We start from the raw sequence: 27,546 nt of genomic DNA on the forward strand, positions 1-27,546 counted from the left end.
ACAGGTGACCTAAAGGCCAACATTGCTTTAATGCATCCATGAATATATGTTCAACATTCTCTGCTTTAAATTATACAAAAAGTACTGAATTTCAGTGCAAGTTGAGTAGTGAAGAATGTGTGCGATCTACTGATATGCACGTCCACCTTAAGAACATAACTGACTGTAACAACCAAATTCAACACCGTATGGTAACTCAAGACCCATATGGTGGATCCAATGTAAAGCAGGATCAGTTTACTAATGTGCAGTCTTTAGTCCAATCCAATCAAACAAAATATTCAGTTGGATTTTGAAGGCGTGCGAAAGTTAAGGGTTTTAATAATGCTCATTGTTAGCTTCTAAGTTATTGGAATTACTGAATTGGGTCCAGATTGTTCCAAATGGTCTCCAGGGTCTACTCTCATCTTAGATTAATTCCAACTGCTAGAAGTGATGATGCATTGAGGTATCCCAACCACCAATCCCATTATGGTTTAGACCTCAGATCATTAATGATGGCTGACATTTTCCAATAACCCTAGTCTCCAGTATGTGCTAAATAGAGCACAGTGCAATCAATGTGCTTGCTCCATCTCGTTCCATGTGTTATATCCAACATTAGTAATCACAATGACACATGACATTGGGTGTACTGGTTGTTATATCAGAAGACAAATCAAGATTATTGAAGTTTTTACTCCATTTTACGATTCATAGTAACATGTGGCCTATCTGACAGTCATTTGCCATTTTTATAGACCTATTTAAAAGCAGGGTGTCAAATTTTACTGCATTTGAATCCAAATTGCACTGATTTTAACAAATAAATAAGATTCCTGACTGAGAGTCCATTTATCATCTTGAAATCTCCCAGCACACTCCTAACTTTAACCAAACCAAAATGTATTGATTACTGCGACTGGTTCCCTAAGCATAGTGAGATGGGAAATGAAAACCCCTGAAGTAACCGTGGCCCAAGGGTTGGTTCCAGCATGGTTCCAGCTAGTCGACTATAGACTCAACTTTCCATCAATAGCGTAAGATCTTGGTTAACTACATGGTGGATCAGTAATCAAACTTGCTCAGTGATGTAAAATTCAAGCGTAAATATCACTTCCCATGCTATAAACACTTGAGACAGGCATGCTTCAGGATAAATGATATTCCTTCTACTGTACTTTATCACAAATTGAGGTCAATATATTGCTCTTGACCTAGTCATGAGAGAAACTCGCCTTCCAAAAAGCCACTTCCACAAAACAAAAATCGTCACAAACTATAGAAAAACAAGTTAGTGTGAAATAACTTGTGTTTGAATACTTTAGACAAGTAGACTGACTCCATAAGTGGTTCTATTTTGGTCATGTTCAATATGGTCAACAGGTATGATGAAAAATACTTCTCATAAAAATATAAATAACTCAAGTTCTACCAGTGGTTGTTATGACTTAATAAAGCATCATAACTAATTCATGTCATTGTCAGACATATAGCATTATTTAACACTTCAAGGTGTTTAAGCAAAGTTACTTCATGGTTAAGTTTAACATACAGCTATGAATAGAAGGTTAAGATATCAGCATCAAACAATCCCGGGGCTCAAATGTGAAATTCTGACGAGTCTAACCCAGGGTTAGTTCATCCCTTCCTTATGCACTAAGCATCTTAGTAAACTAATAAGCTGTCAACATGGATGATGCTGACAGGAACAGGCAAACACTGTTGATATTCTTTTATGCCTGGAGAAAGTACAACCCACACCCAAGGATCAAACTCATTCAGTTTCAGCAGAACTGTTTCTTGTTCATGTCCGATATTAGGCCAAACCCTGCAGGTGGTTTCCACCAGTAGACTAGCACTGATTATTTGTCATTCTGACATATTGGCTCCAGAATAACATCCTTTCCTTCAAGCCAAGTATTCTCAGAGATATTCCATCATGTTATGACCTACAAAAAGAGATGGCCCATCAGGACACACACACACAGCGTTCTTATCATAGTAAACACTGCGCCCAGACTCAAGCTAGATTACAATCATGACTGCAAATATACCTTGTAGGAAGACAATTATTTGTAGTCAAGTCTAGTTATAGCTGCAGGTCTTTTAGTAACAAATTGATACTCATGCTCATTCTAAATGATTATCTGAAAATGGGCTATTTCAACTTCAGTTTCCTAAACAGGCTGGACTCTTCAATGCCATCAGGGTTTCCTGTATAAAGAAAAATTTTCTTACACAAAGTTTTTTCCAAGAAAATGTGGCGGCAGTGACATTTGTATCAGCTCTATCTTACCAGCTTCCAACATCCATAAAGGTTTACTTTAACAGCCTAATCAAAGGATGATAAGTTTGCCTGTAATAACCAACAAGCAAGCAAGACTTATTTCTCCTCAGTAGTTTACTTCAGTAAATGTTCACTGCGTACATCATGTAGCATGTATATGGAATTGTTAGTGTGCTAAAAAGGACTACAAATTTTACACAGCTACAACTCATACAATATTTTAAACACAAAATAACTGGTAGAAAGAGTATTCAATTCATAATTTCACAATGAAAAAAATGTGCTAATTGTTTACACTTTCCTATTATCTAAATCATCAACACTTAGGGCAAACATGCAATGGTTGTAGAACTTTGTACCCAGTTATTAACTGTCCCTTTTTATCAAGAGGAGCTTAGCATACACTCTTCATTAATGTTACAACATGGAGTGTGAGATGAAAGAGTACTTGACTCCTTTCATAACAAGAATTCAATAATGAGTCGACCGTTGCTAAGATAACCCAGATGATACTTAGCAGGTTGCGTGATTCCTTGGTTAATCCAACGACTTAACCCATATGTGCTGAATGTTTGCACTTAAAAGAACTGCCTCTAGTAAACTACTGGAAAACCACTGGCTACGATCTGCGGCTGATCCTCACATAAGGCATTATCAACTAAGTGCCTCATATCATTGCCATCTTTTGTCCACTTTCAACAAACTCAAACTTAGTTCTCAAACTGTATCCAGTTTGATCTTCACACATGGCAACATCATTTGTGTCCTTTACTGATTTTGAACTTTTTCACCATAAACTAGGTCTGACAAAAGAGTATCAAACAAAGACTTTTTCAAGCATTCATTCTTGAATAAATTTTTCAGAGGTTTTTCAACAGATATTGCTAAGAACTAGAACTGGGGGAAAAAAAGTAGTCAAAGAACATTTTTCTACAAAAACACCCTGACAATGTTACCTTGTCAGTAAATATTACATGTTGTTGTTATTGGGGTGGAGGGGGGGGGGTAATAAATTAATGCTGTGTATTTTATTGTTAGAATGCCAATATTGCAGTGAAGGACTTTTACAACCACCTTGTCTCATTTCAAATCAATGTTTTTAGGTATATTAATCTCCAAACTTTGGGTCCAAAATGCTCCCCAGTTTTGACAAAGTCTGGGGAGAACCATGATAGCAGAATGATAACAAACTATAGCTGAGGCAATATGTGAATAAACACTATTATTATTGAACTACTTCAGATAAGGAATGAAACCAAACCATAATGTGAGTTTATTTGTCATGCCAAATGACCCTATGATGATGGATGATTGTCAGTTGACTTCCAGGAAGAAAAATGATACAACTAAGGATACAGATAATTACAAATCTATTGGCAGAACGTGTAGTGATGCAAATAAGACAGTTGTTCCGAACCTTGTTGACAGATTCAATGAGGTTGCACCTCATGGTATCATGTCTTCCATCTTACATTACTGCTGTACTGTTTTCATCACACTACTCTTAAGTATCTTCAACACACACACTTCTACACTGGATTTAGATTCAGTCCACCCAGATTTACTTGTAAGTTATTGCTATCATCAGTGGCTATCAGCGGCTATACGTGGCTATTGGCTATGAGTATATCAAGATACAGGAAAGCAGAGACAATATTGATGTGATGTGTTAAGTTACAGTCATGCATCGATGTTTCATTGAGTGTCTCGTACTGTTTCAGGATTATGCATGAGAGTTTGACAAACATGATGTAGCAATGACTACCTAATCTCTGGAAATCTATCAAGTGTCTTGGAGAGTAATTAAAACTTGCCAGTCTTTATCATGGTGCAGATGTTGTGTTTTTCTCCCCTTCAAACCAATAACTGGACTGAGAGTGGAAGAATACCACATTACGGGAAGAGGTTCTCCATTAAAGAAAGAGGTTAGAACAAAACATCCTTTTCGATAACTAACACCTGTTATCTCAATGTTACATGTAATTCTTTTTCCAAACAGTTATAATAAAAATCAAAGTCTTGTATAGCGCCGGTATCCACCAATGAAGGTGCTCATGCACTATCATTGGCTAAGAGTTGTGCGCGAAGCATACCTGAGACATTCCAAATTCAATTGTTTGACTTCAGCGATGGCAGCAAATGCAAGGAGGGATATGATGTCAAAGCAAAAACAGTGCCCTCACTGAGGTCAAGAGAAGATCTATCATTGGTTGACAGCTGTGCGCGAAGCTTTCTCAAGTGGACCATTGTTTGACCTCAGCGATGGCAACCATTGCAATGGGATCTTTGTTACATTAACTGCACTGCACATTGTACAAAGAGAACAATGCCCAAGATGATGCCAGCATGATATACACATACCTTAGATACCTGATAACTTATAAATTATTTTTGAACCATTTAGGTTTGTTATTTTATATATAAGTTGTGATACACGAAGTGTGGGCCTTGGACAACACAGTTTACCAAAAGTGTCCACTGGCTTTAAAATCATTAAATACAGACAATAGAAATTCATAACAATAGTCTGAGGTTGAAATTCATATCGAAATAATGATCAATACAAACAATGAAGGATATATACATAAAAATCAAATGCAGTGTCAACAAACACAGGGAATGTTTGTCCCAAGCAGAGAAATCGGCAAATTTCATCAGACCTCTCAGTGAATTCTGGAAGGGAAGTCCAGAGCTTGAAATTACAAGCATTAAAAGGATGTATTGATTTGTGTTAGAACAGCCTGCGGTGTATTGTTGAAGCTGAGACTGCTTCATGTTGTACTTGGATATGTGCAGCCACGCAGCATAACTAAATCACTAGCTCTCAACTGATACATATTAACAAGGTTGTATAAGTGCTTTAACTCCTGATCACAGGCTATCAACCAGATCTTTGACCAGCAATGCACTAAATCTATACTTAGCCATTTGCAGATCATGATTCCCTATATATCATCATGCTCTGCACAGTCACAGAATATTTCACTGAATTGTTTACATTTTTTGAAGTCTGGTGAGAAGAGTGCATAAAACCGATTTGTGTTGAATTAAACATGGGGGTTAAATATGTTAACTCGAGGCCCAGTTACATAGCATTTACTACAAGTTAATATGAAATATCTTGTTTAAGATTTCAGGCTTGCATGGTGAGGAGCTGATACAGAGGTCGGTCCGTGGTCTGGATGTCAGTAATCTCACTTATCCCTAAGTTTGATTTATCTTATTCAAACTTACATTTATACTTCAAGAAACCAGTTCTAAAAATTGTTTAAGGAGTAACTAATAAACAATGCTATGTAACGAGGCAGAGTAAAATAAATAATAGAGTATGGAGACATTATCTGGAAGCCGAGGCCTGTGTTGAGATGCCTGGGGCCAGGCAAACATAACATTTACATTTATTGGACATCATTTTTATAGAATAGCATTGGTCTCATAACAGAAGTAGGTTACCAGCCAAATTTGCAGTTTAAAAACAATGTTGTGACTGGTGCTCTGTATGTATTTTGCTCAAAAAAACAAATTTCGTTTGATCAGATTGATCAGAGCAGGATTTGAAACATCAACATCCTGTTTAATTTTGCTTAGAAACAACTACGAACTTTATGACATATTCTACACATAGACAACAGACCATGTAAGTCTCACTTGAATTTGGGAATGTGGGTTTTCATATAAACTGCTTGAAAAAGTACCTTTTAAAAATGTCAAAATCACACATTTGAATGTCCAAATACATTTCCACAGTCAAAATGACTTGAGTTTCTCTTCAGGTTGGATGCATTCCACTTCTGGTCTGAATTAACATATCTGATATCAATAGTTGTCTTAGCCTTAGTGCCTTAAAGTCACCTGGAAGTGGTATTTTTTCAAAATAAAGCTTTTGTCACTAATATATGTGTTTTGATGAGTGGAGTGTGAACAAACAGTTAACTAAGGTTTAAAAAAATCAGTTCTTATGTTATTTACAAATTTAAGAGTAGACCCCGACCTGAGAGGGAGCGCTGTTCGTGACGCCAATCGAGGCAGACTTTGCCTGTAATGCGTAGAGTAAACACAATTGCAAAGTACATGTACGGACCAAGTCGTGAGTTTGTACGTTTCAAAAAAAAAAATTGTTTGCTGAATGCAGAAAAACACTTTTTGAAATGTACCAACTCACGACTTGGACGTACATGTACTTTGCACGTGTGTTTACTATACGCATTGCAGGCAAAGTCTGCCTTGATTGACGTCACAAAAGGGGTAGGCGGAGTCAGCCCCCCAAACAACTTTATATATTTTTTAAACATATAAATCATGACAAACAATTACTAAAAAAATTGTTTTATTGTTCGTAAGCATATACTCTTATGTTTGAAAGAAAAAAAAAATTCTATTTCCAGGTGACTTTAAAAATAGCTCCCTCTGCAAAATAACAAAAAAGCCTTGCCTTGACTATGATTTTCCAGCCTGCAACGATGTCAACAACAAAACTATGAAACTGGGTATAACCTTCATGTTTTTCTGATTTGAGCCTGGACAAAGAGTATGGGACCTTTTTATGAATTGTATATTTGAACGATGATTGCTATTGTGTTTACAAGACGCATGAAAAGATAGTCGCAACCTGATAAAGGTATAAACACAACTTCAAAGTATCAAACTAACTTACTTGAACAGCAACACAGATTCTGTCTGCACAAATTTAAGTCCTACCGGTCTACTTCCAGCACTTAATATTTCTATCCTATTACAAACTTGATGCAGACTGCCAGATACATGCCAATCTGTCTACCATGATATATACACTTTAATCCAACATATATATTTGACACCACATCCATCACTATGCCGTATCACTTTAGAGTAGTATGTATCCTGCCTACAGGCCTCTAGACTACTGACATGGTTACTATCAGCTTAGCTCATCATCTTTAATACATCCATCTACAATATCCATCTTAAAGGGATGTTTCATCAAAGGCTGTCTCAACAACACATGTCCATTCCAATCCACCCAAATTCAAGACAAAACAACAACAACTATCATCGAAAAACGTTTCTTTTCTTTTTTTATTTAGTTGTAAATATATAAAACTAGTAGAGTTGATGGACTTAGCTTACGATCCAAACTGGACCTTCGTCAGAGGCATAAACAAGCACAAACAAAAACATATGTATTTATAGCAAAAAGATAGGGGAGCAAAGAATTTTGGGAAGACATCCAGAAAAAAAGTGGGAAAATTATAGAAAATCAAAATTATTAATTTGCAATTAATGGGGTGGCTTATAAGAACCCATAGGAGTGAAGTGGGGACAAAATATAATGTATACAATAAATATTATATTTCTATGTATCTCCATTGACTGACAAGGTGATACAAACTTGTATTCTTTTCTTCAGGGTGACAAAAATAATATCACTATTAATACAGTGCTAACACACATCAGTGCATGGGTAAAAACTTAATATTCTTTATCCCCGATGCAAATTCAACATCTATTACTATTAATATCAATCTGTTAATTGGTACAATACTAACATTGTACTACAGTATGACTTTAACTATTTCGCTCTCAGGGATTCTTGGGAAAGGGCTTTGGAGGAATTTCAACGATGTGGTCATAAATAAGAAGCTTACACACAGTTTCCATTTTATAAAGGAGCTTGGAACTAAATTACAACCTTCACTTAAAGCCATTGGACCCTTTCGGTACAGAAAAAAAAAAAAAGTTCACAAATAATTTACAGGGTTTACAGAAGGTAATGGTGAAAGACTTCTCTTGAAATATTAGTCCATGAAATGCTTTACTTTTTGAGAAAACGGTAAAACAATATAAATTATCGTTAACGAGAATTACGGATTTGTTATAAACACATGTCATGACACGGCGAAACGCGCGAAAACAGGAGTGGGTTTTCCCGTTATTTTCTCCCGACTCCGATGTCCGATTGAGCCTAAATTTCCACAGGATTGTTATTTTGTATATAAGTTGTGATACACGAAGTGTGGGACTTGGACAATACTGTTTACCGAAAGTGTATAATGGCTTTAAGTCACGTCATACATACATTATTAGAGTTTGTGAAAAAAACTTGTGTGCTAGCAGCGGGTTTTGTTACAGATGTTATCAAATTTTCCTTCAATAAAAATGGAAATGTTGCCAACCTTTATGTTGACTTCCACATTATGTGGCATACATTTAAGGCCGGGTAAATGTGGAAACAAATGGAAAATTGTTAAGTTTGAGTTGTGGGAAGGAACTTGGAATGGTGTGAATCAGGCAGGGCTTGCATGCAACCCCAATCGACCTGCAAAGCTCTATAGGCCAAGAAGGAATTCATGCAGGATTCTACAAAGATGAAATGCTGTACAAAATATATCACTGTACCAATTTGATCAACGAATTAATGCATTATTTCATGAATGTCCTGGATATTAATGATGTATTGATTATTGATGTTAAGGCCAACTCATCACAGACAAACTACATTGAAGGTTACTTTGACACTTTAAGGTAAGCCATAATGTGCAGGGGGTCTACTACATAAGACTGTTTTAGGGAGCATCAAGGCGAGGACCAGGGCAACTGGTCTGTATCACCAACCACATGACACACTCATTCCTGTCATTAGCCAAAAACCCTTTCTACACAGAAGGTGTCTGCCCGATCTCGCTTCTCAAATTTAATTTCTTCAAGAGCCACAAAAATAAACTGAACTGTCTGGCCTAAACCTCGGGAAGAAGTTTGCGATCTTATCTTTTATTACTAGTTTTCAATATCCTAAGTCAGCCTCCACGGTATCTCAAGAGACAAACTGTCTTATTGACACCATAAGTGCATCCGCTCACTCTAGTGGAGAGCAGATACACCTACACCGGGCAGAACCACTTCTACTGGAAAGGCTAACAAAATAAATCAATCAACACAAACATAGCTAAACCTGACTAAATAAATCAAACTCCCATGCTCTAGATGCATGTACTTAAACATTCTAAACTGATATTGAATTGGAGTGTAATTCTGCTTGCTACACAATGTATGTATTCCTTCTGCTCCATATAACATCCTGAATGCCTTGTATCCTAAACGTATGCAACTTCACCTTCGTCTTTCAGGAACTGAGGCAATCAAGTATTTTCCATCCACTTGAATCTGAATCAACAAAGCATCAATGCACTGAGCCTCTGTACAACCATGGAGGTACAACAAGACGTTCATCTTGGATCTTGTCAGGTGTCTTCATATGGAAACATGTCATCATAGGCAGAGAAGCCCTAAAGCTCCTCAATGCTACAGGCAGTAGTACAACTCACCTACAGGTCACAACGGACAAATAAATACATGTCATACTGACATCATCTTTCTCACTCTATGGTTCAGCATGACAACTGATGCTCAAAATCCAAAAAGGAGTATTCTATTTTCCAGCCCTAGTCAGTTTATCTTCGCCTTCCACCTGTAGGACCCCAGTTCGAATCCCACCAGGGGCACTACATGTATGTAGATTGGGTTTTCAGTCCCTACCTGACTGCGTGGGTTTTCCATGGAATAATTCTCTAGGATTTTCCTCCCACATCTAAAACTGAAATTTCCTTTTTTTTTTTCACAGGACTCGGGAAAGTACTGAGTATACAGTGCTAACACACATCGGTGTATGGGTAAAAACCAAAAATTAATATTCTTTATCCCCGATGCAAATTTAACATCTATTATGAAATTTCCTTCCCTGTCTTCTCTCTATTGGGTTCTTGGCTAATACAGTGATTAAGTGCACTTTTCTGAGAGTCCATGGCTTCACAACCAGAATAAATGAAATGAAATGAAATAATAATGAACAAATGACAGTCATGACTGACACTAAGGCCTGAACCTATGCTGCGGATTGATGGAGGTTTGTTGCAATGATGGCATTTCCACCTTTTGATAAGCCCTGCAACTTCAAGCAGCTTCTGGGAAAAGCATCCTCAGCACTAGAGAAGTAGATCCAGAAAATGATTTCTTCACAATTTTAGAAAACAGGGCCGACATCAAAATGTCCGTTTCAGATAAAAGTCTTGATTTTCTCATCCCTGTGTTTTGAATGGCATGGAATCAAGGTGGCAGTACCATGGGCCTCAACTGTGTCATTCCCATTTATCAAGAAGTCTCACGTGTAGATGGTAAATGTACATTGTCCCCAGCAATCACAATTAGGCAATGGGACGAGGAGGCGGTTCAAAAATAGGGGAGGGTTCAAATGTCACCCGAGGAGCTCCTTCAAGTTGTTGAGATTGCTTAATCCTGGCTGTCATGGTGACAGCTCATACACAGTACTGTTGATCCAATACTGAGATGCAAGCTATTGACTGGAGGATGGGATTATTGATTTTAACTGTCAACTGAAAAGAACTCAATCTAAATCGTCTTCAAGTCTTAATGCAGTACAGCCCCCATTGGAATATCAAATCTGCGATCCAACGATACTTTCTAGACACCTTTTGCTAATAATTGTTCTATATATTTTGAACCAAAAGTGCTATATTATTCACAATTTTTTCACATAGGCCTACATTTAAATTAAAATAAAATTGCCACAGACTTGTCTATGCTTCTTGTACACGAACCAAGACAGAGCCCAAAACACGCATTGCAAGAAGTTAGTCAATCTGCCATTACACTTTCAGAGAATACAGTGACACCAACTTCTAGTTCCAAAACTAAACATAACATGTAGGAATTACTCCAGTAACAGATATGTAAGTTTACACACTTTATGGACCGCTCCTAGTTCTAACACCATATGATTTTGAAATTATTCTGACTGGCACCCCAAACAAAGATGATGATATCGTAGAGAGCCTGTCATCTGGCTTAGATAGATAGCATGGTTGGTAAAGCATAAAGAGTGCAGGTTCAAAGTCAATTTCCAGTCAGTTTCCCTTGCAGTATATTCCTTGATGACATTCAAAAAGGTGTATCAACCCGAGAGTGTTTATTTGAAATAAATCTATCAGCAGGTATAAATTTCATCCTACACTCTAATTATCAGCTACAATAGGGCATGAAATGGAGCCTCACGGTAAGCTCCTCTCATCCAGATGGATTTAAAGCATTGCAACTTAACGATGTATCATAGGTTAGATGGCCGTGACATATTCCTCCTTTGTGTTGATCACGCACAGACAAAAATATATCTTTTCGCTTTGTCAATTTCTCACCAGTATTTGAGAGGACTGGGGTTTTTTTCTGTACAGACACAATCCTTCTGGCCTTATATCTGATCAATAATAAATGCTTTTACCAATTCCAACTTTTTGTTGCTATGGAGGATGAACCATTATGAATGAATGAATATTTAAAACAAACATGCAACTATAATGGTGGGAAAGAGAGAACTGTGAAGCACTTTGGCAATGTTAAATGTTGAACTGTTTGATGTTAGATTAAAACAGAGATAATTTTCTGAGGTACAGTTCCTATAACACTTAAAGGAACATTACAGAGTTGGTTTTGCTAGCAAAAAGTTTGCTGGCAGTGTAAGCACTTTATGTAATCCACAATATACATAAAATGACAAACCTGTAGAAGTTTGAGATCGATCGGCCATCTTGGTCACGAGAGAATAGTGAAAACCGATTGAGCGATTAACTCAAAACACGAAATTACATCATTTATTTCTCATCAAATATGAAATTTCAGACAGAAATATTTCAAGGGATGTTTTCTACTATCATCATCATTGCGCCGTGTAAGTTTGATGTAAATCTGTGATCTTCACGATTTTTGTTTCGTACCGATTCTGTAACGTTCCTTTGACGCTCATTACAACTCTTATTTTCCAATATCAATGACATCCTCCACAAAGTGCCATCAGAGTCTGATCCAGAGAATCATGTACTTTAATATGGGATGAGCAGACATAGGATTTGAACTCCCTCTAGCTACCAAGAAATCTCTGTGGTCTAGTTGGTAAGACATCTTCTCTAGATTGGCAAGGGTCATGGGTTCGAATCCCTCCCGAGTAACTGTGATTTTTTTTTTCACAGAACTTGGGAAAGTACTGATTGCTTACACACATTGGTGTTTGATAAAACCAAGTAAGATTCGTTATCCCTGATGCAAATTTAACGTTTATTAAGACATTAGATTGATATCGCTGGGGATATGTCCCTTTGATCCCCTACTTGTAAGTATTGTAAAACCTGCTTAAGATAACCCATAATCAAAACTGAAAAGTCTAAACTCTCTTGTTGTTGTTGTTGTTGTTGTTGTTGTTGTTGTTGTTGTTGTTGTTGTTGTTGTTGTTGTTGTTGTTGTTGTTGTTGTTGTTGTTGTTGTTGTTGTTGTTGTTGTTGTTGTAGTATTATTTATACTTCATTACATCACACACTGCATTTACTGAGCACTAACATATTCCTGTCTGCCCTTTGACCTCTGTATTTTTCATTTATCAGCAGTTTCCGCTCTCCTAATTCCTCCCATTTCATTTCATCAGCCAATTCTGTTTTGACAGTGATGCCCACCCACTTGTTTTCCCCCAAAGCAAGCCATAATCAAGACTTATTTCCTGTGTAGGTGAGAGTGTCCACAAATATTCTTGTTGTGTCTCTCTGGTTTACTCCTCTAAATTTTCACTTCAGTTTTTCCTTTTTTAGTTTATAAGAAATAAGAAATGTTCAATATAGAGATGAATAAATACTTGAGAATGTCTCTTCCCTAAAAATCCACACATCTTTTGATATTTTGTTTATCTCTACTTGATATTTAATCGTCAACAAATTTCAACCGAAGGAAATTGCCATCAGATAGCATGAATGTGAGAAGTTTCAATATCTTCATTTTACACAAGTCTACCGAATCAGAGGAGACAAAATCATTCCATACATGTGTGTGTGAAAAAATAACATTCCGCCATAACATCTGCCTGGGCAGTTTGGGGGACGACACACGCAATATGCGCCTCTGCCAAATTGTATTTTATTACCCAGAGGGCTTGCAATGGAGAAAAATTGCGGCACTTGAATCTGGATAATTGAGTGCAATTTAATTAAATGAGCTGTAAAGGTGCAACACACAAAGATACACCCCTGGCCATCAAGACAAACCCAGCAGGAAACTCACATAAAGCAACCCCACTTCTTATATTCAAGGAGAAGGCAATCGGCGTGTTGTTCTATCAAATCACAGAAATAAGCTCAACTATGCGTATTATAGTTCAGATGCACATATGGAGGCCCAAGTGCACTTTGCCAGTGTTATCTTGATGCAGGGCAGAAACACTCAGTTCCTGTTTTTCCTCCAGCAGAGATAAAATGATTTTGTGAGGTGTGGTTGCTGTGTATGCTATCAGTATCCATCCATCATCTTGTATTGAATGAGTTACCGCCACGGTGCTAGGCTACATTAGTAACTTACTCCTCAAGGTCATATAGTTTAATAATCACTCAAGAGATGATCAGATATTCCAATATGAGTAAGATTCAACAACATCCACTGAGCTATCCATTTTAGTTATTTATTGGTATCAGGACCTGGCAAGGAGAATGGAAACACAACTAACATTCTCAGGAAGGGGGGAAATCCACTAGACCGCAGGGCTTGTAGCTCAAAATGTTTTCTGGACCAAAATTTTGTTTACAAGACCAGAATTAAAATGAGTAAAAAACTTCTTTACATACATGTACTTTTAACTGTTTTTAATTGAAAAGCATTCATGAATAACTCAAGTCAGAGAAGATTCATCTTATTTGTCTGCATCGGTATAAAAGAATTGAAAGGCGTTTATCTGACTCAAAGACAACAGTGGAAAATAATATGTTTTTGTTCAAAATTTTACACTGTGAGGTATTACTATTGAATTGAAAAACACAAGACTACCGGACTTGTCCTGTCATGAGTTTACTGGCCCAACACTAACATCACTGGCCTCAGGCCGTCAGTCCAGCGCAATATTCAGCCCCAGCATTCTCTAAGGCCCCTCGAATGACCAGTAGAATTATACAGCAATTTTCATACCCAGTGTACAGGAATAAGCAGTAGCACCCAGGTTCTTATTGAATTTAGTTTGATTTATTTTCAGTTAATGGATTCTCCCAACAATGAGAGTGGTGTGTTTCTGTGCATCACTGAATGCAGCTTTATATATTGCCACAGGAAGGTCCATTGATTTTGCCCCTTTTAGACCTGGGCATATCTCAGTTATGTTACCTAAATATTATCTAAATACAGTCAGGGCATTGTATTTGCCTCTACGGCACTATGCCTGCAGGGCAGGGTAGTATGCACAACTTGTCAGGCACACTAGCTAGGCAGACTTAGAAGGAGTACTGACTGTACTTTATAATATTCTTCATGATGAGTGGCCTATTTCCAGCAATATTCAGGTCTGCAATCAGATGAAGATTATTAGGAATCCGCAGGCTAAATTAAATCCAACACACAATGCTGCCTACATGTGTTGTACTTTACTGCGGAGCCTGCTCGTATAGAATCACTGTACTAATCAAAGTTTACAGCTAGCTTATTCTCCTTCTAATACCTTTAAACAAACTGGTTAATACAGCAAAACTTACACCTTGTGTTTCGTGCCTCAATGAAACCCTCTGTAAACCCTTAAGATTAAAACTCAATAAAGTTATCAGACATTCATAAAGACTATTCCTATTGGTGGAGAGTGCTTCACGTGCGGGGTGTTGAAACCTTTGTTTATGACCAGTAAAAAGTGTTGAAAAATGGGCGTGACACACGAGCTTGCACCTGTGCTTATAAGACAGTTTCTTCATTCCTATTGGTCGAGAGCAACGGCCGGGACAGCTGTGCTACATCACGCAATACGCGCGAGGCGCACAGCAATCTCCTTATAACGAGTTGTTTACTTACCCGAGAGCCTTACCATTTCATAGCTGGAGGGGTGTTGTGTTGAAAGAAATCATTGAACAATTATAATTTTTGCATTTGTTTTACTTTTTGACAAAACGTTTTGATGTTTTTTGACCGAAAAGGTGTTTATGAATGGGTATCAAAGTGTTTTGAATCGGTTTTCAACTAGTGGTTTAAGTTCGTCGAGGCCTGGTTCTTGATATTTTACCTCAACTTCGTCTCGGTAAAATTATCAAGAACCAGGCCTCGTTGGGATTAAACCACTAGTTGAAAACCTCTTCACCACACATTGAATCCCTTATTTCAAATATAAATATCTCATGAGAAACATCATAACATCATAATTATCATGACACTTTGAGTAATCTTTTACAAATATTCCCATCTGGTCCCAGTGAGTTAGTGACAAGCATAACAAAAAGACAACTCAAGGTCATTCTAAAGGGTTTAGTCTTTCATCCGAGATATTGTGTGAAGTGCACATTCAACCCTAAATAATGAATGCAGCTCGATGTTGTTTACAAGCTCCTCAATATAAGAGGCAGCTGCTCTGCAGGTAAACACTTATCTAGCTTAATGACTTAGATTTCCTGAACATTTCCTGCAAATATCGTACCGCCCAATATAAGTAAGGCCAGAAAAAGAAAAAAAACAACTAGGATTTAGTCTGTCCACTTGCGAAACTTGTTGTTGAAGCATAATGGCATTACACACGATCAACAAACAATCATACATTTTACTCATTTTAATGCCCTTTTTGATGATTTGGATTGATTTTATCAGTTAGATTGAAAGAATGCCTTATAGAACTCTTTGCAAGAATACAAATCAACCTGGAGGTTAAATAACATGTTTTATTTTATTATTTTAATGCTTCATAGAAAGTGGGTATAATCCCATCCTAGTGTGTTTCGGCATGGTTTCTTCTATGGTCTAAGACATCAAATCAACTCCAAACCTGGGGTGGAGGGGCAATGAGAACAGTTATTTACATAATGTCAACAGGGAACCTACGGAATGAAAGTATGTGGAACTTCTAGATAACACTACAATGTTAGCGATTGACGACTACAGACAACTGCAATGCATTGACAGACAAACCACAAGAACTGGGCAACTTTCTGAATTCTTGAGAGGAAATTGCTAGTAATCTGAGAGGAACTGGTGAGATTCAGGGTAGATTTTGACAACCACTGCTCATTACCAGTGATTTATATTAGCATCCATTCCATCCAACCTCAACATCGGGTCTCACGTAACATACACGCATGACTGCTCATTCCTGACAAGTTACTTAATTTACCATGATATTACAAGGTTATAAATGATTCTTCATTATTATTAATATCTGCGCTTTGTAAGGAAATATTTATCCCCATTCAAGCAAGAAATCGAATTAGGCATATGTTTCATAAATAGATGACTAATAATTGTTATTTCAAACAGTACTCAAACAACAACAAAGAGTGTGCTTGAGTTAGTCTTGAATGTAAAGATTTAAGATGAGTTAGTGGACACGCATGTAATAACAGTGTATTGGTCTGGCTGAAATATGGATCATAACATGTGTTTCCTTAATTTCCTGATATTTCTTGTAAATTGAAATTGCCAAATTAATTTGAATCAATTGTCAAAACATATCTATGCCTTTACACTATTGTTTAACAACCAGAGTAACATTGCATAAAACATCTAAACAACAAACAAACAAACATACAAAAAAATAAACAAACAAACAAAATATTTATATTTGTAAAAACATTTTTTTGTTGACATGGTAATTCAGCCAAAAGGCAACGGATAACTTAAAGCCAATGCACTGTTACATTTCGTTTACACAAAGTAGTAGTAGTTAGAAGAAGAGCGTTCACAGTCACACAATACTTTGGTTGAGTTTGTAAATTACAAGTGCATTGCAATGTTGTGGTATTTTTACCATGACGGTATGAACAGCCCCATTATTATGATTCTTTGATGATAAATGATGGCATCTTAAATTGAAAGAGAGATGTAATTGTAGATCTGTCATCAGAACATTGAATCTAGCAACAATCTCATCAAGTCTAAAGCCTGTACCAATCCCAATGGGAGTTTACTAACTCCTTACTGACCAATAAACCATTTCACATCTGCACAATATTAAAGTCTGAAACACTTATCATGATGCAGCTAGCTGGCTATGAATAGCTATAATGAACTATGTATAGCACGCACATGATGGACATATTCTAGATCAGTGTAGAATTGAATATAGAAGTCTTCACCGTAATACTTTCTGTCTACATTGTCCATCAGTAACAGAACTTTTCATCACGCAGCAGCCATCTTGCATTTGAAATCAACATAAGTTAATTAACAGAGGCTGAAACAGAAAAAGGTCTGGGCCCCTGTCTGTATAATGGCAATCAGCATTCAGATTCTTATTCCATTCAGGGATTCTGACTGAGATGGTAACAGCAGAATAAAAAGGTTTCTAGCTTTCTGTGGTGTAAAACATTTAATATTGTAGTTGTACAAAAAGGCTGAACTTATGCAAACACATCTAGAGGCAAACTACTACACTAAACATTCAAAGTAGAAGTTTAGTTCATTCCAACAGAGCCCAGTTTCATGAAGGCTTATCAAATATCTTTGCTAAGCAAGAATTAGTTGGGGTAACAGTCGCAGCAATGTAAACTGTATGACATTTTGGCTGGTAACCTACTTCTGCTAGGAAATATATTTCTGTGCTTAGCCCATTTTTGTGCTTACAGGCTTTATGAAATTAGGCCCAGATTATTTATCTATGTATAATTTAACAGTGTTTGCAGTAGTCACAGCATCATCCTTCATTCTGTTCCACTGTAGTGCAAACAAGAAATTGTGTATTTTAAAATTGACTCCCATTGGTCGCCAGTGATTACTAGCAGCAATTACAGCATTAACCAGATGGGATTTAATGACAGCAAGCAGGTATTCTGTACTTGACCGTGAATATGCTAGATTTGTTTCAGAAACTATGCACTATACTGTATACCATTACAGCTAACTTGTTGTTAATGCTTTGCAGTACCATCAACATTGGCCACTTACCTAATGGGCCATACCACTTAAATTGTATGAATTAATAACTTAATGAATTAATATGCAGTTGGAAGGTCACTTAGATATGCTGGTTGGTGATTGCCCAGTATGACTTGTACTTTTATGGTTTATTGATTTATTGAAGTTTATCCCAACAAGATCAGTTTTGTATTTAAAGCCATTGGACCCTTTCGGTACAGAAAAAAAAAAAGTTCACAGATTTACAAATAATTTACAGGGTTTACAGAAGGTAATGGTGAAAGACTTCTCTTGAAATATTAGTCCATGAAATGCTTTACTTTTTGAGAAAACGGTAAAACAATATAAATTCTCGTTAACGAGAATTACGGATTTGTTATAAACACATGTCATGACACGGCGAAACGCGCGAAAACAGGAGTAAGTTTTCCGTTATTTTCTCCCGACTCCGATGTCCGATTGAGCCTAGATTTCCACAGGTTTGTTATTTGATATAGAAGTTGTGATACACGAAGTGTGGGCCTTGGACAATACTGTTTACCGAAAGGGTCCAATGGCTTTAAGATGATCAGCTGCTAGCCTAAATAAAAAGTACTAAAAGGTAATTTAACAGAGCATTATGGACAAATCATGAACATGGTTCAGCTAGCACCAGGGCAGGAAATTTGCACGGATTGTTTTTATGATGTTGGGGGAAAAAGATGGTTCCACAAGGCAGAAGTCAATCAAAAATCCAATGATGAGTCACTTTTGGAAATGAAATAAATTTAGGAGCTATTTGGTGCTTTTGTCTACTTTGTTGGGTGTAAATGAAGTAGCTAGAGGTATGTCCGCTATACCTAAAAGCCCCAGTGGTTAGACTGCCCAATGGACAGCCTATATGATAATCAGCACAATGATCCCCCAATAGAAACAGACCATAGCAAAGTAGCAAACACATCTGTGTTTTCTCAAGATGGTCTTGTTTGTTTGCAGCTGCATAGCATTTATCAGCAGAGCTAGAGGCTACATCTAGTTTAATAACCTCACCCTAAGAGAGGTCTTGCTCAAATTGAAAGAAGAAGCAAAATAGACGTATAAATAGATTTCTGTTTCAAATTTGAAGAGAAGAACTTTTACTAGTTTATCAGTCCTTAAAACTCCTTTTTGAAACTAGAAATGATATCAACAAATTTATGTTTAAGTATTTTGAAACAAATAAACAATTTCCTTTAAGTGTTTTTTTAAGGGCTAGAACTAATTTTCCCAAAGAGCAGGGTCCCCTTTTCCAAGATGTTCCAATGGAAAATCAAAATGTCTTAAATAACACTTCAAATGGGGTCCGCACAAAGAAAATTAATGATCAAATACAGGTATAGTATACCAACCACCATGCTGAATGATGGCCACAGATTTTCGTGACATCCTAGAAAACCAATTAAGGCTGTTGCCATTCTCTTTCTTGGTGGACAAGTTTTTCCCTAAAAAACCTCAGCCATGAAGATGTCACTCTGTCACTAAATCCTGCACGCCCCCTCCCCCCATTAAGGTGTCTAATTAACAGCATGTACTGTACTTACGACAACATCGGAAACACTTGAGGTGAAAATACTCATTCTGGACACGGAGAACTTCACCGGAACATGACTTACGACAACCACGGCATGTTACTTTCTTTTTCTGACCTACAAGCAAGAAAATAAAAAAAGAACATATTGGTTTAGTTCATGGTGGCAAAATTATTTTGTCTTCCGAGGGGAGAAAACAAATATTTATGTAGCTGAGATCTGGAATATCAGCTCCACAAACAATGCTCAGAACCAACTGTAAAAGTAGTTTTCCATTTGTTGTAAGTATTGGGACCAACCCAAAGCTGGCTTTTCTGATGAGAAAAAATTATACCAATATTTTGTAAAATGTTATCACTGAAGTTCTGTAATAAACAAGATTGTGGATTGAGTAAAATAAAATATGTTCTTACAACGTTGGTAGCTTATTTTGGGGTTTCCTTTTATCTAAAAACTTGTCTTTGGGTACAAACTTTCAGAAATATCCAGCAGACGTTCCAGACTATCATATAAAATACAGAACTTGGGTTGCATCCATGGACCTCTCCTTTCTTGAAACACAGAAACCTACTTTAAAACCTTCTGTATTTCATACTCCCTAAAAATATTAACTCGTAGTAAGGGGATCTGTTTTATGAGAAAATTGTACATTTTATACTTCAACATATTGACTCTTATACCTCCATGAAAATACCGAGCCTGTCTTTGGCTTTCTTAAATGATTTCAAGAGCTTGTTGAGAGAAAAAGAGATTTGTCAACACTGCACAAACACGAGTTAGAAAATTAAAGACCTGCATTGAATCTCAGATGGTTCCGGTCAATAGGTTTTTAGAACTTAAATGATGGAAATAGGAGTCAGGACATGTTAAGGGAGACTGCACTTCAGACTTGATAATTGTCAGCTGTCTTGTCTACAGTCTAATCACACTGCATGTTACCAATTAAACTGTAGCGTAGAACAAAGCATTTCTTTACAATGTTAACGTTTGGTTGTCACAGCAATTAACGATTTAATCAGTTTGGGAATGCAGTTTTGTACAGTTTTGTACATCTGATTGGATTGATTAACTTAAAGGAACACGTTGCCTTGGATCGGACGAGTTGGTCAAAACAAAAGCGTTTTTAACCGTTTTTTATATAATGCATATGGTTGAAAAGATGTTTTAAAAGTAGCATACAATGATCCACACAAGTTTGCCTCGAAATTGCGTGGTTTTCCTTCTACTGTGCGAACTATCACCGTCGGCCATTTATGGGAGTCAAAATTTTGACCCCCATAAATGGCCGACGTGTTAGTCGACGAGGTAAAAGGAAAACCATGCAATTTCGAGGCATGTTTGTGTGGATCATTGTATTCTACTTTTACAACATCTTTCTACCCATATGCATTTTATAAAAAACGGTTACAAACGTTTTTCAAAGACCAACTCGACCGATCCAAGGCAACGTGTTCCTTTAATATTTAACGATAGAGGTGTCATGATCCATGTTCTCACTGTCACTCTATCCTAACGAATTGCTTGTACATTCTACATTGTACATGGCCATATTCACCGACTCTCTCAAGATGTGCATGCAGGCATTTTGTGACTTACTCAAACCACAAAATAAATGTATCAAATTTCATAAGGCAGTTTAATAAACACAAAAAAACTTAACACAGCAAATGTCATACAGTAATTAAACAGAAAGTAAGAACCTGCTCCATGGTAACTCACTTTAAAAGGCGGCGGTGTAATGAAAAACAGCCTTTTGGCAACGAGCAAGCTTCATTGGGTAAGGTTGGTACCTAACATGCAATATAGCCCATCTGTATTATTATAGCCCCAATTTCAAAGCAAACTGTGATGAGTGTAGCATCAGCTGTAAGTATAGCCTTTACTACAGAATGATGAAATAACACTGTATATGCCACTCTCAATTAGCATGCATGACAGATTACTTAATGTAGTGTAGAGACCAATCATTACACCTCTGTTGATATTACTTAAGTTAATCAAAGTTTAATTCAAAACAGTATCAATTAATTCATGTTTAAGACTACCATAAAAAAAAACTAACTTGGCAAGAAGAAAAAGCTGTTGATAGTAAGATGTTGTGAGAAACCACTCCAATTGAAGTAATAGTTTGAGAGAAAGAGAAAGTTTTAATCCCCAAAATTTGAATCTGTTACCGAGAGAGGCTTTGCGCATGAAGCCTTCTCTGGAATCTGAGTGCACACAATTCTAGGGTGTTTGTTTTTTGACTAATATATTGCAACTTCGATGACCAATTGAGGGCAAATTTTCAGATGTGTTATTTTATGCATGATAGACATGGATGGACCAAGTGAGGACCAAGTAGACCAAGTTTACCCTGCCATTGAAGTCACTGACAACCAACACAAACTTTTACAAGTCTCCAAAATATGTCATTTAGACAGTCTTAAATGGTTAAAACAGCACTGCAACTAAATCACACAGACTGTGTAAATAACAAAACAAGTGTCAATACAAGTAATTTCCCTGTTGTTCACATTACACTGATGTATCTAAACTTCCAAGTTTCTGAATAATTTTGTGACATTGAAACATTCACAAAAGCTAATAAATCTCAACATATTGAATCTGGAAAAAAATCGTTTAAAAACCCAGGTTTCTGAAACCTTATGGTCCATGAACATGAGTAACTAAAACACTGTTCATCTACTCACCTTTACTAACCGTAACTCTCTTGATGTAAAACTCATTCCAAATAATAGATGCTTTTGTCATCACCAAAAATGCAGCCATTAAATGTCCTTGTAAGTTGTAGAATCCTTAGTGGTTATGATCCCCCTGCCTGTGTGCCTTGTCTTAGAGTGTCTGAACGCAGTGCAATGAGTGGGAGAGTACTACCTGCCACTATGAATGGTACGGTCAACTCCTCCACACACATACTAGTTTCATCTGATGCATGGACTGATTCCATGCCCAGATGACAGCTCATTCATTATTCATTTTAGGGCCGGGTACTATTTACTACGAATCCAACTTTGGTGATGGGGACAGAGGTTTAATCAATTTGAGTACGAGAATGCATAAAACTTATATCGCCGTGAAATGAGAGTTTCAATTTACTAAGAAAGAGCAATGGAGACTTAGTTAGGCCAATTTTTAAGTTTGCCTACAGCAATTCACACCAATGGGAAATACCGCGGCACAGTCAGGAAATTAGGCTGAGTACTTTACTTGTATCAACCTCCTTCCATTTTATTTCTCATTTCCATTGATATCAATGTAACCAAAGTGAGGCTAGAAGGGTAGAGCAGTCTGACCCCATTCTTTGCATAATGAGAACTCCTATTAAGTATTACTGTTATGCATAGGGAACATGACAGAGATAGTGACAGAATGATAAAGGTCTATTATGCATGACTGGAACCCAAAACTAGGCACCTTGGGTGCAGCTAAAGGCCTTATCCTTCTAATCGTGTTACATACTGTGAGGTGACTACACCCAGGAAAGGCCAAGGACCTCAGAGGAATTCATCAAATGCTCTTATTTTTATGTCAAATGCATTCTTTGAAGTAGGAGCAATGGTTTAGTATGGAGAGATGTTTCATAAGGGGATGAAAACACAGCAATTTTTATGAGATCTAAAAAAATATTACAATTTGAATCTGCATTTTTTACTTCAAGGGACAATGAAGAAGGTGTAAATAAATATTTTGTGGCTTTCATATTTTCTAAATATTGCAGGTAATATTCTGTATTGTTGTTACACACAACAAACTAAAATCAGTGAAGTATGTAATTTATAGTAGACATGTGTGGAAATATACACTATCGTGGTATATTGAATGTAATTGGATTTTATTTTATGCTGCATTTTTTTAGAATGGAAGGCAGGGTGAAGAATGAGTTGATTGGCACTACATATGGCAGAATTCGTCACTGTATACTGCAGAAGTGACAGACTTACGTCTTTCACTCTAACATATAGGTCACGGCATTGTACTCCTAATAAATTCAAGCTACAAGTTACTCTAATTTGTACCATCCTAGATAAAAGCCATTGTGGGATTTAAGGCAACTCTGCTAGTCTAAATAAAACTTGATAAAAGCAAGGCAGTAGCACAAATTAATAGAAAATCAAGATAATGCATCATATTTGTACACAATTAAAAGCATTGGCACTTGAGAAAAGCAAAGATGATGTTTCTTATCAGGCAAGGTAGGTTGGCTAATTGATTAATCAGTTCTATTGGTTGCCCTCCATTGTCCAACCTTTCTTTTATTCTGAAAATATTAGACAACAAATGCTATAACCTTTCTACAAGAAGTACCCACACGACCACAGTATCACGATGCCATCTATTTGGGTTCAAATAATTAGAAGAATGACTACCTAAATCAATCCCGTTAAATTTTATGATTAAAATATGGCAAAAAAGTCAATAATAATGGAGCTCATATTACTGATACGTGGCCAGACAAAAAACCAGAAGTAAATGTGATTAGCCTTAGGCCTTGTATGGCACTTTAGCACCATTGTGAGCTAAATGAAAAACTCATGGCCACTTTCAATTCAAACACTAATAAGTGATGACTTATACTTCTCTGCACAGTAAGACCTCTATTATCACAACGCACATTTTCCTTATTAGGGCCATTTTTCTTTCTTCGGGTTTATCTTTTTCCATACAGCATGAAATTTTAAATTGCCTTTTATTTAAAGGGAGGAGATGGTTATGTCCTCCAACACTCAAGCTGTATCAAAGTTGGTGGCTCTGGCTACGGCTACAGCTGTTGCTAAGGCTGTTGCTAAGGACGTCCTATACTTCACTGCATGATGTAGTCGTAGCCACCAATTGGATGTTTGGATACATTGAGTGTTGTTGAATGAAAGGATAACAAGATGGCTGCACATGTGACATTAGTTTAAGAAGTCAACCATCATGATTACAATTACTTCTGATTTAAATTATGTCGAACATATTTCTTAATTTACTATTTATCATATTTTTATGCATTTTTAAGCCAATGCAATTTATTTTGCATACTTGAACACAAAGAGCAATAAACCAAATCTAATCCAATATAATTTGAATCAAATCTAAAATACTTTTAAAAATTATTTTATGAGGCTAATCTTACTTCAATCATGATTTGATTACCGCCCAGACAGACGGTCAACTCATTATTGTCTGTGTCAATAGCTGATGAAGCATGCAGTGTTCCATATTTCAGAAAGGGAGAGTTAACCCTATGATAGTACTGAGCTGTGATGATCTCATTAGTATCTTACTAACACTATCAAGTGTGAATGAATCTTAACCACAGGTGGGCCATTAGTTAAAGCCATTGGACCCTTTCGGTACAGGAAAAAAAAAAAAAAAAGTTCACAGATTTACAAATAACTTAAAGGGTTTATAGAAGGTAATGGTGAAAGACTTCTCTTGAAATATTAGTCCATGAAATGCTTTACTTTTTGAGAAAACGGTAAAACAATATAAATTCTCGTTAACGAGAATTACGGATTTGTTATAAACACATGTCATGACACGGCGAAACGCGCGAAAACAGAAGTGGGTTTTCCCGTTATTTTCTCCCGACTCCGATGTCCGATTGAGCCTAAATTTCCACAGGATTGTTATTTTATATATAAGTTGTGATACACGAAGTGTGGGACTTGGACAATACTGTTTACCGAAAGTGTACAATGGCTTTAAGAAGCTTGCTCATCATCCAGACAGATACTCAATGCTAAGATTTCTCTGCGGGTAATTGCAACTATTTTCATAAATGAACAATCTATTAGTTACTGAGAGTATACTGCTGTGAAAGCATTGCTTTAATTTCAAAAGGCCCCAATCTGGTTGTTCTTCAAACGTAGATGCTTCATGACTTTACTGGAACACTTTTAAAGATGTCTTATCGTTAGGTAAGTGATTTGTCCAAGTTGAAATGCTGTATGTAAAGATACAATGCTTTCATGCAGGGGTTGTGAATAAAACATTTTGACTGTTCCACGCCTTGACTAATTTTGATAGATTTTGATACACTCCATTTGAAAATTTTGATTTTTTACTAAATAAAATATGAAGTTGACACACTCTATCAACAGTTTAATGTGGTTTATGTACTTGTTTCTATTGATAATGACAAAACAACACATTGAGCATACAGTGAACTTCATGGTACATTGTCACCAACTACAGACGTAATTTGTTCTTTTCCCCATGAAATCTTTTTCCATTTTTCAGTTTAGAAGCCTTTAGGTTCAGTGAATCCATCTGGTAACCCAAGAATTGATCCAGAGTGCAGGGCGGCAATAACACAGCCACCAAGAGCATTATAGCATCTATAACATTGATTTACACAGGCACTGCACCAACATGCATTCTGCATTGGATGCTGGCTGTAATTTCCCTCAGGATGTGGCACGTAACACTCGTCTGAGTTTCTGTGTAATAACCTACACGGTATTGCTTTACAGACTGTGTCTTGATCTAGATTGGAGAAGATAAACCAACCATAAGCTGATTTCTTTAAAGATGCTTTATATTATGTATGAAGATATCGGTTTTAATTAAAAGCCCTCTTTGGATCAGATTGGTCAAGCAGCCACTCTGCAGTCATATTGACCCAATTCTGACATCATCCCCAACAGCAAATCTTGGTTGCGCAATTTGGGTGGGGCCTCGCATTGATACCTAAAGGGTGCATTTTAGGCAAAGTGTACCATTTCTTTATGCCATTTGACTTAAAACGGGGAGAAAATTGTATTTATAATATTGCTTTGAAGTGCATCAGAGGCACTGGAAAAAGAAATGATAAGAAAACCTCCATTGCCAGAGACTTAGAACTACAAATTGAAGGTATCAAAGGATGATGAAGAGAGGTCGAGAGTCTACAGTTGATAAACTGTGACTGTGAGACCATGTTACATGTACATTCATGTGACATCACTGGTTCACAAAAGAGCCACAGAGCATGGAGTTCCTACTGGCACAACTTGTTCAAAGCACAAAGGCAGAACAAATATTTTATAAGAAATTGTACTACACGATTTGTATCAAATCTGGATATGAAATACTGAGGTGACCAGTGTGGCATCTTGCCTGCCAGAAATGCTGTGGAATGCACAAAGTCACTCACTTACTGTAACAAGGTGAATTGGTCAATCATAGTCAATAGTCCAAACCTCTAACACAAATCAAAGCTATCATATTTGATACTTGTTGAGGCATTTCAGAATAATGTGTATATTAAATGACAGAGGGCAGCAGACAGAGTAAGGTTGCTCATCACTGCCTGACTTGCCAAGTAATTGTATAATGTATAAACTAAACCAAAGAGGGCGCCATGCTAGATCTCTGACGGCAATGTCATACTTGCTTTTAAAACATAAATGTTGTAGAGAAAGTGGGATTAGCATAGAAAGTCAAGTATGTCTAGCAAGTTCATATGTAAACATAAAAACTAACCCCTAAAACAGTCAAAAATGATAGGGAAGATCTAGCATGTATAATGCCGCAGATTTTGCACGCTTGAGAACAACACAAAGTTTTCATTCCATCTCCCAATCCAGAATGAGTTTTATTTTCGATTTTAAAACAAAGGTCTATGGAGGGAAAGTAGTTTTCTTCTAACAATGAAATAAACATGAGCAAGGCAGCCCCTGACAATCATAGTAGGGCAAGCTGTCGGACATTTAAATAGACTGTGAATTGTGTACTAATTTGTGTGTTACAAATTACATGTTGCACAAGCAGAGGTTTATACACCTTGAGCATTTATTGCTTTGCTTTGAGAAATGAAGGGTATTTTTTCTGACTTGAAAGTTTTTGGTAAGCCACTTGATCATACTTACTCGG

The 27,546-nt window shown here is 36.8% G+C and overlaps 1 protein-coding gene across 8 annotated transcripts in view; it reads right to left on the minus strand.

Moving 5' to 3' along the window:
* LOC139940338 (actin-binding LIM protein 1-like) overlaps positions 1 to 27,546 on the minus strand; it is a 105,847-nt gene that overhangs the window by 51,257 nt on the left and 27,044 nt on the right. For 7 of the 8 annotated variants that reach the window (XM_071936551.1, XM_071936549.1, XM_071936546.1 and 4 more), the window contains exons 1-2: positions 22,398 to 22,525; positions 19,717 to 19,821 (exon numbers count right to left, since the gene is read on the minus strand). In XM_071936551.1, coding sequence (XP_071792652.1) covers positions 19,717 to 19,821; positions 22,398 to 22,476 — 184 coding nt within the window. In that variant the 5' untranslated portion in view covers positions 22,477 to 22,525. Of the gene's footprint in view, positions 1 to 19,716; positions 19,822 to 22,397; positions 22,526 to 27,546 lie in introns of those variants that run through there. The other variant, XM_071936547.1, reaches the window with a different exon arrangement.

Source organism: Asterias amurensis, chromosome 8, assembly GCF_032118995.1.
Source record: "Asterias amurensis chromosome 8, ASM3211899v1".
Taxonomy (NCBI): Eukaryota; Metazoa; Echinodermata; class Asteroidea; order Forcipulatida; family Asteriidae; genus Asterias; species Asterias amurensis.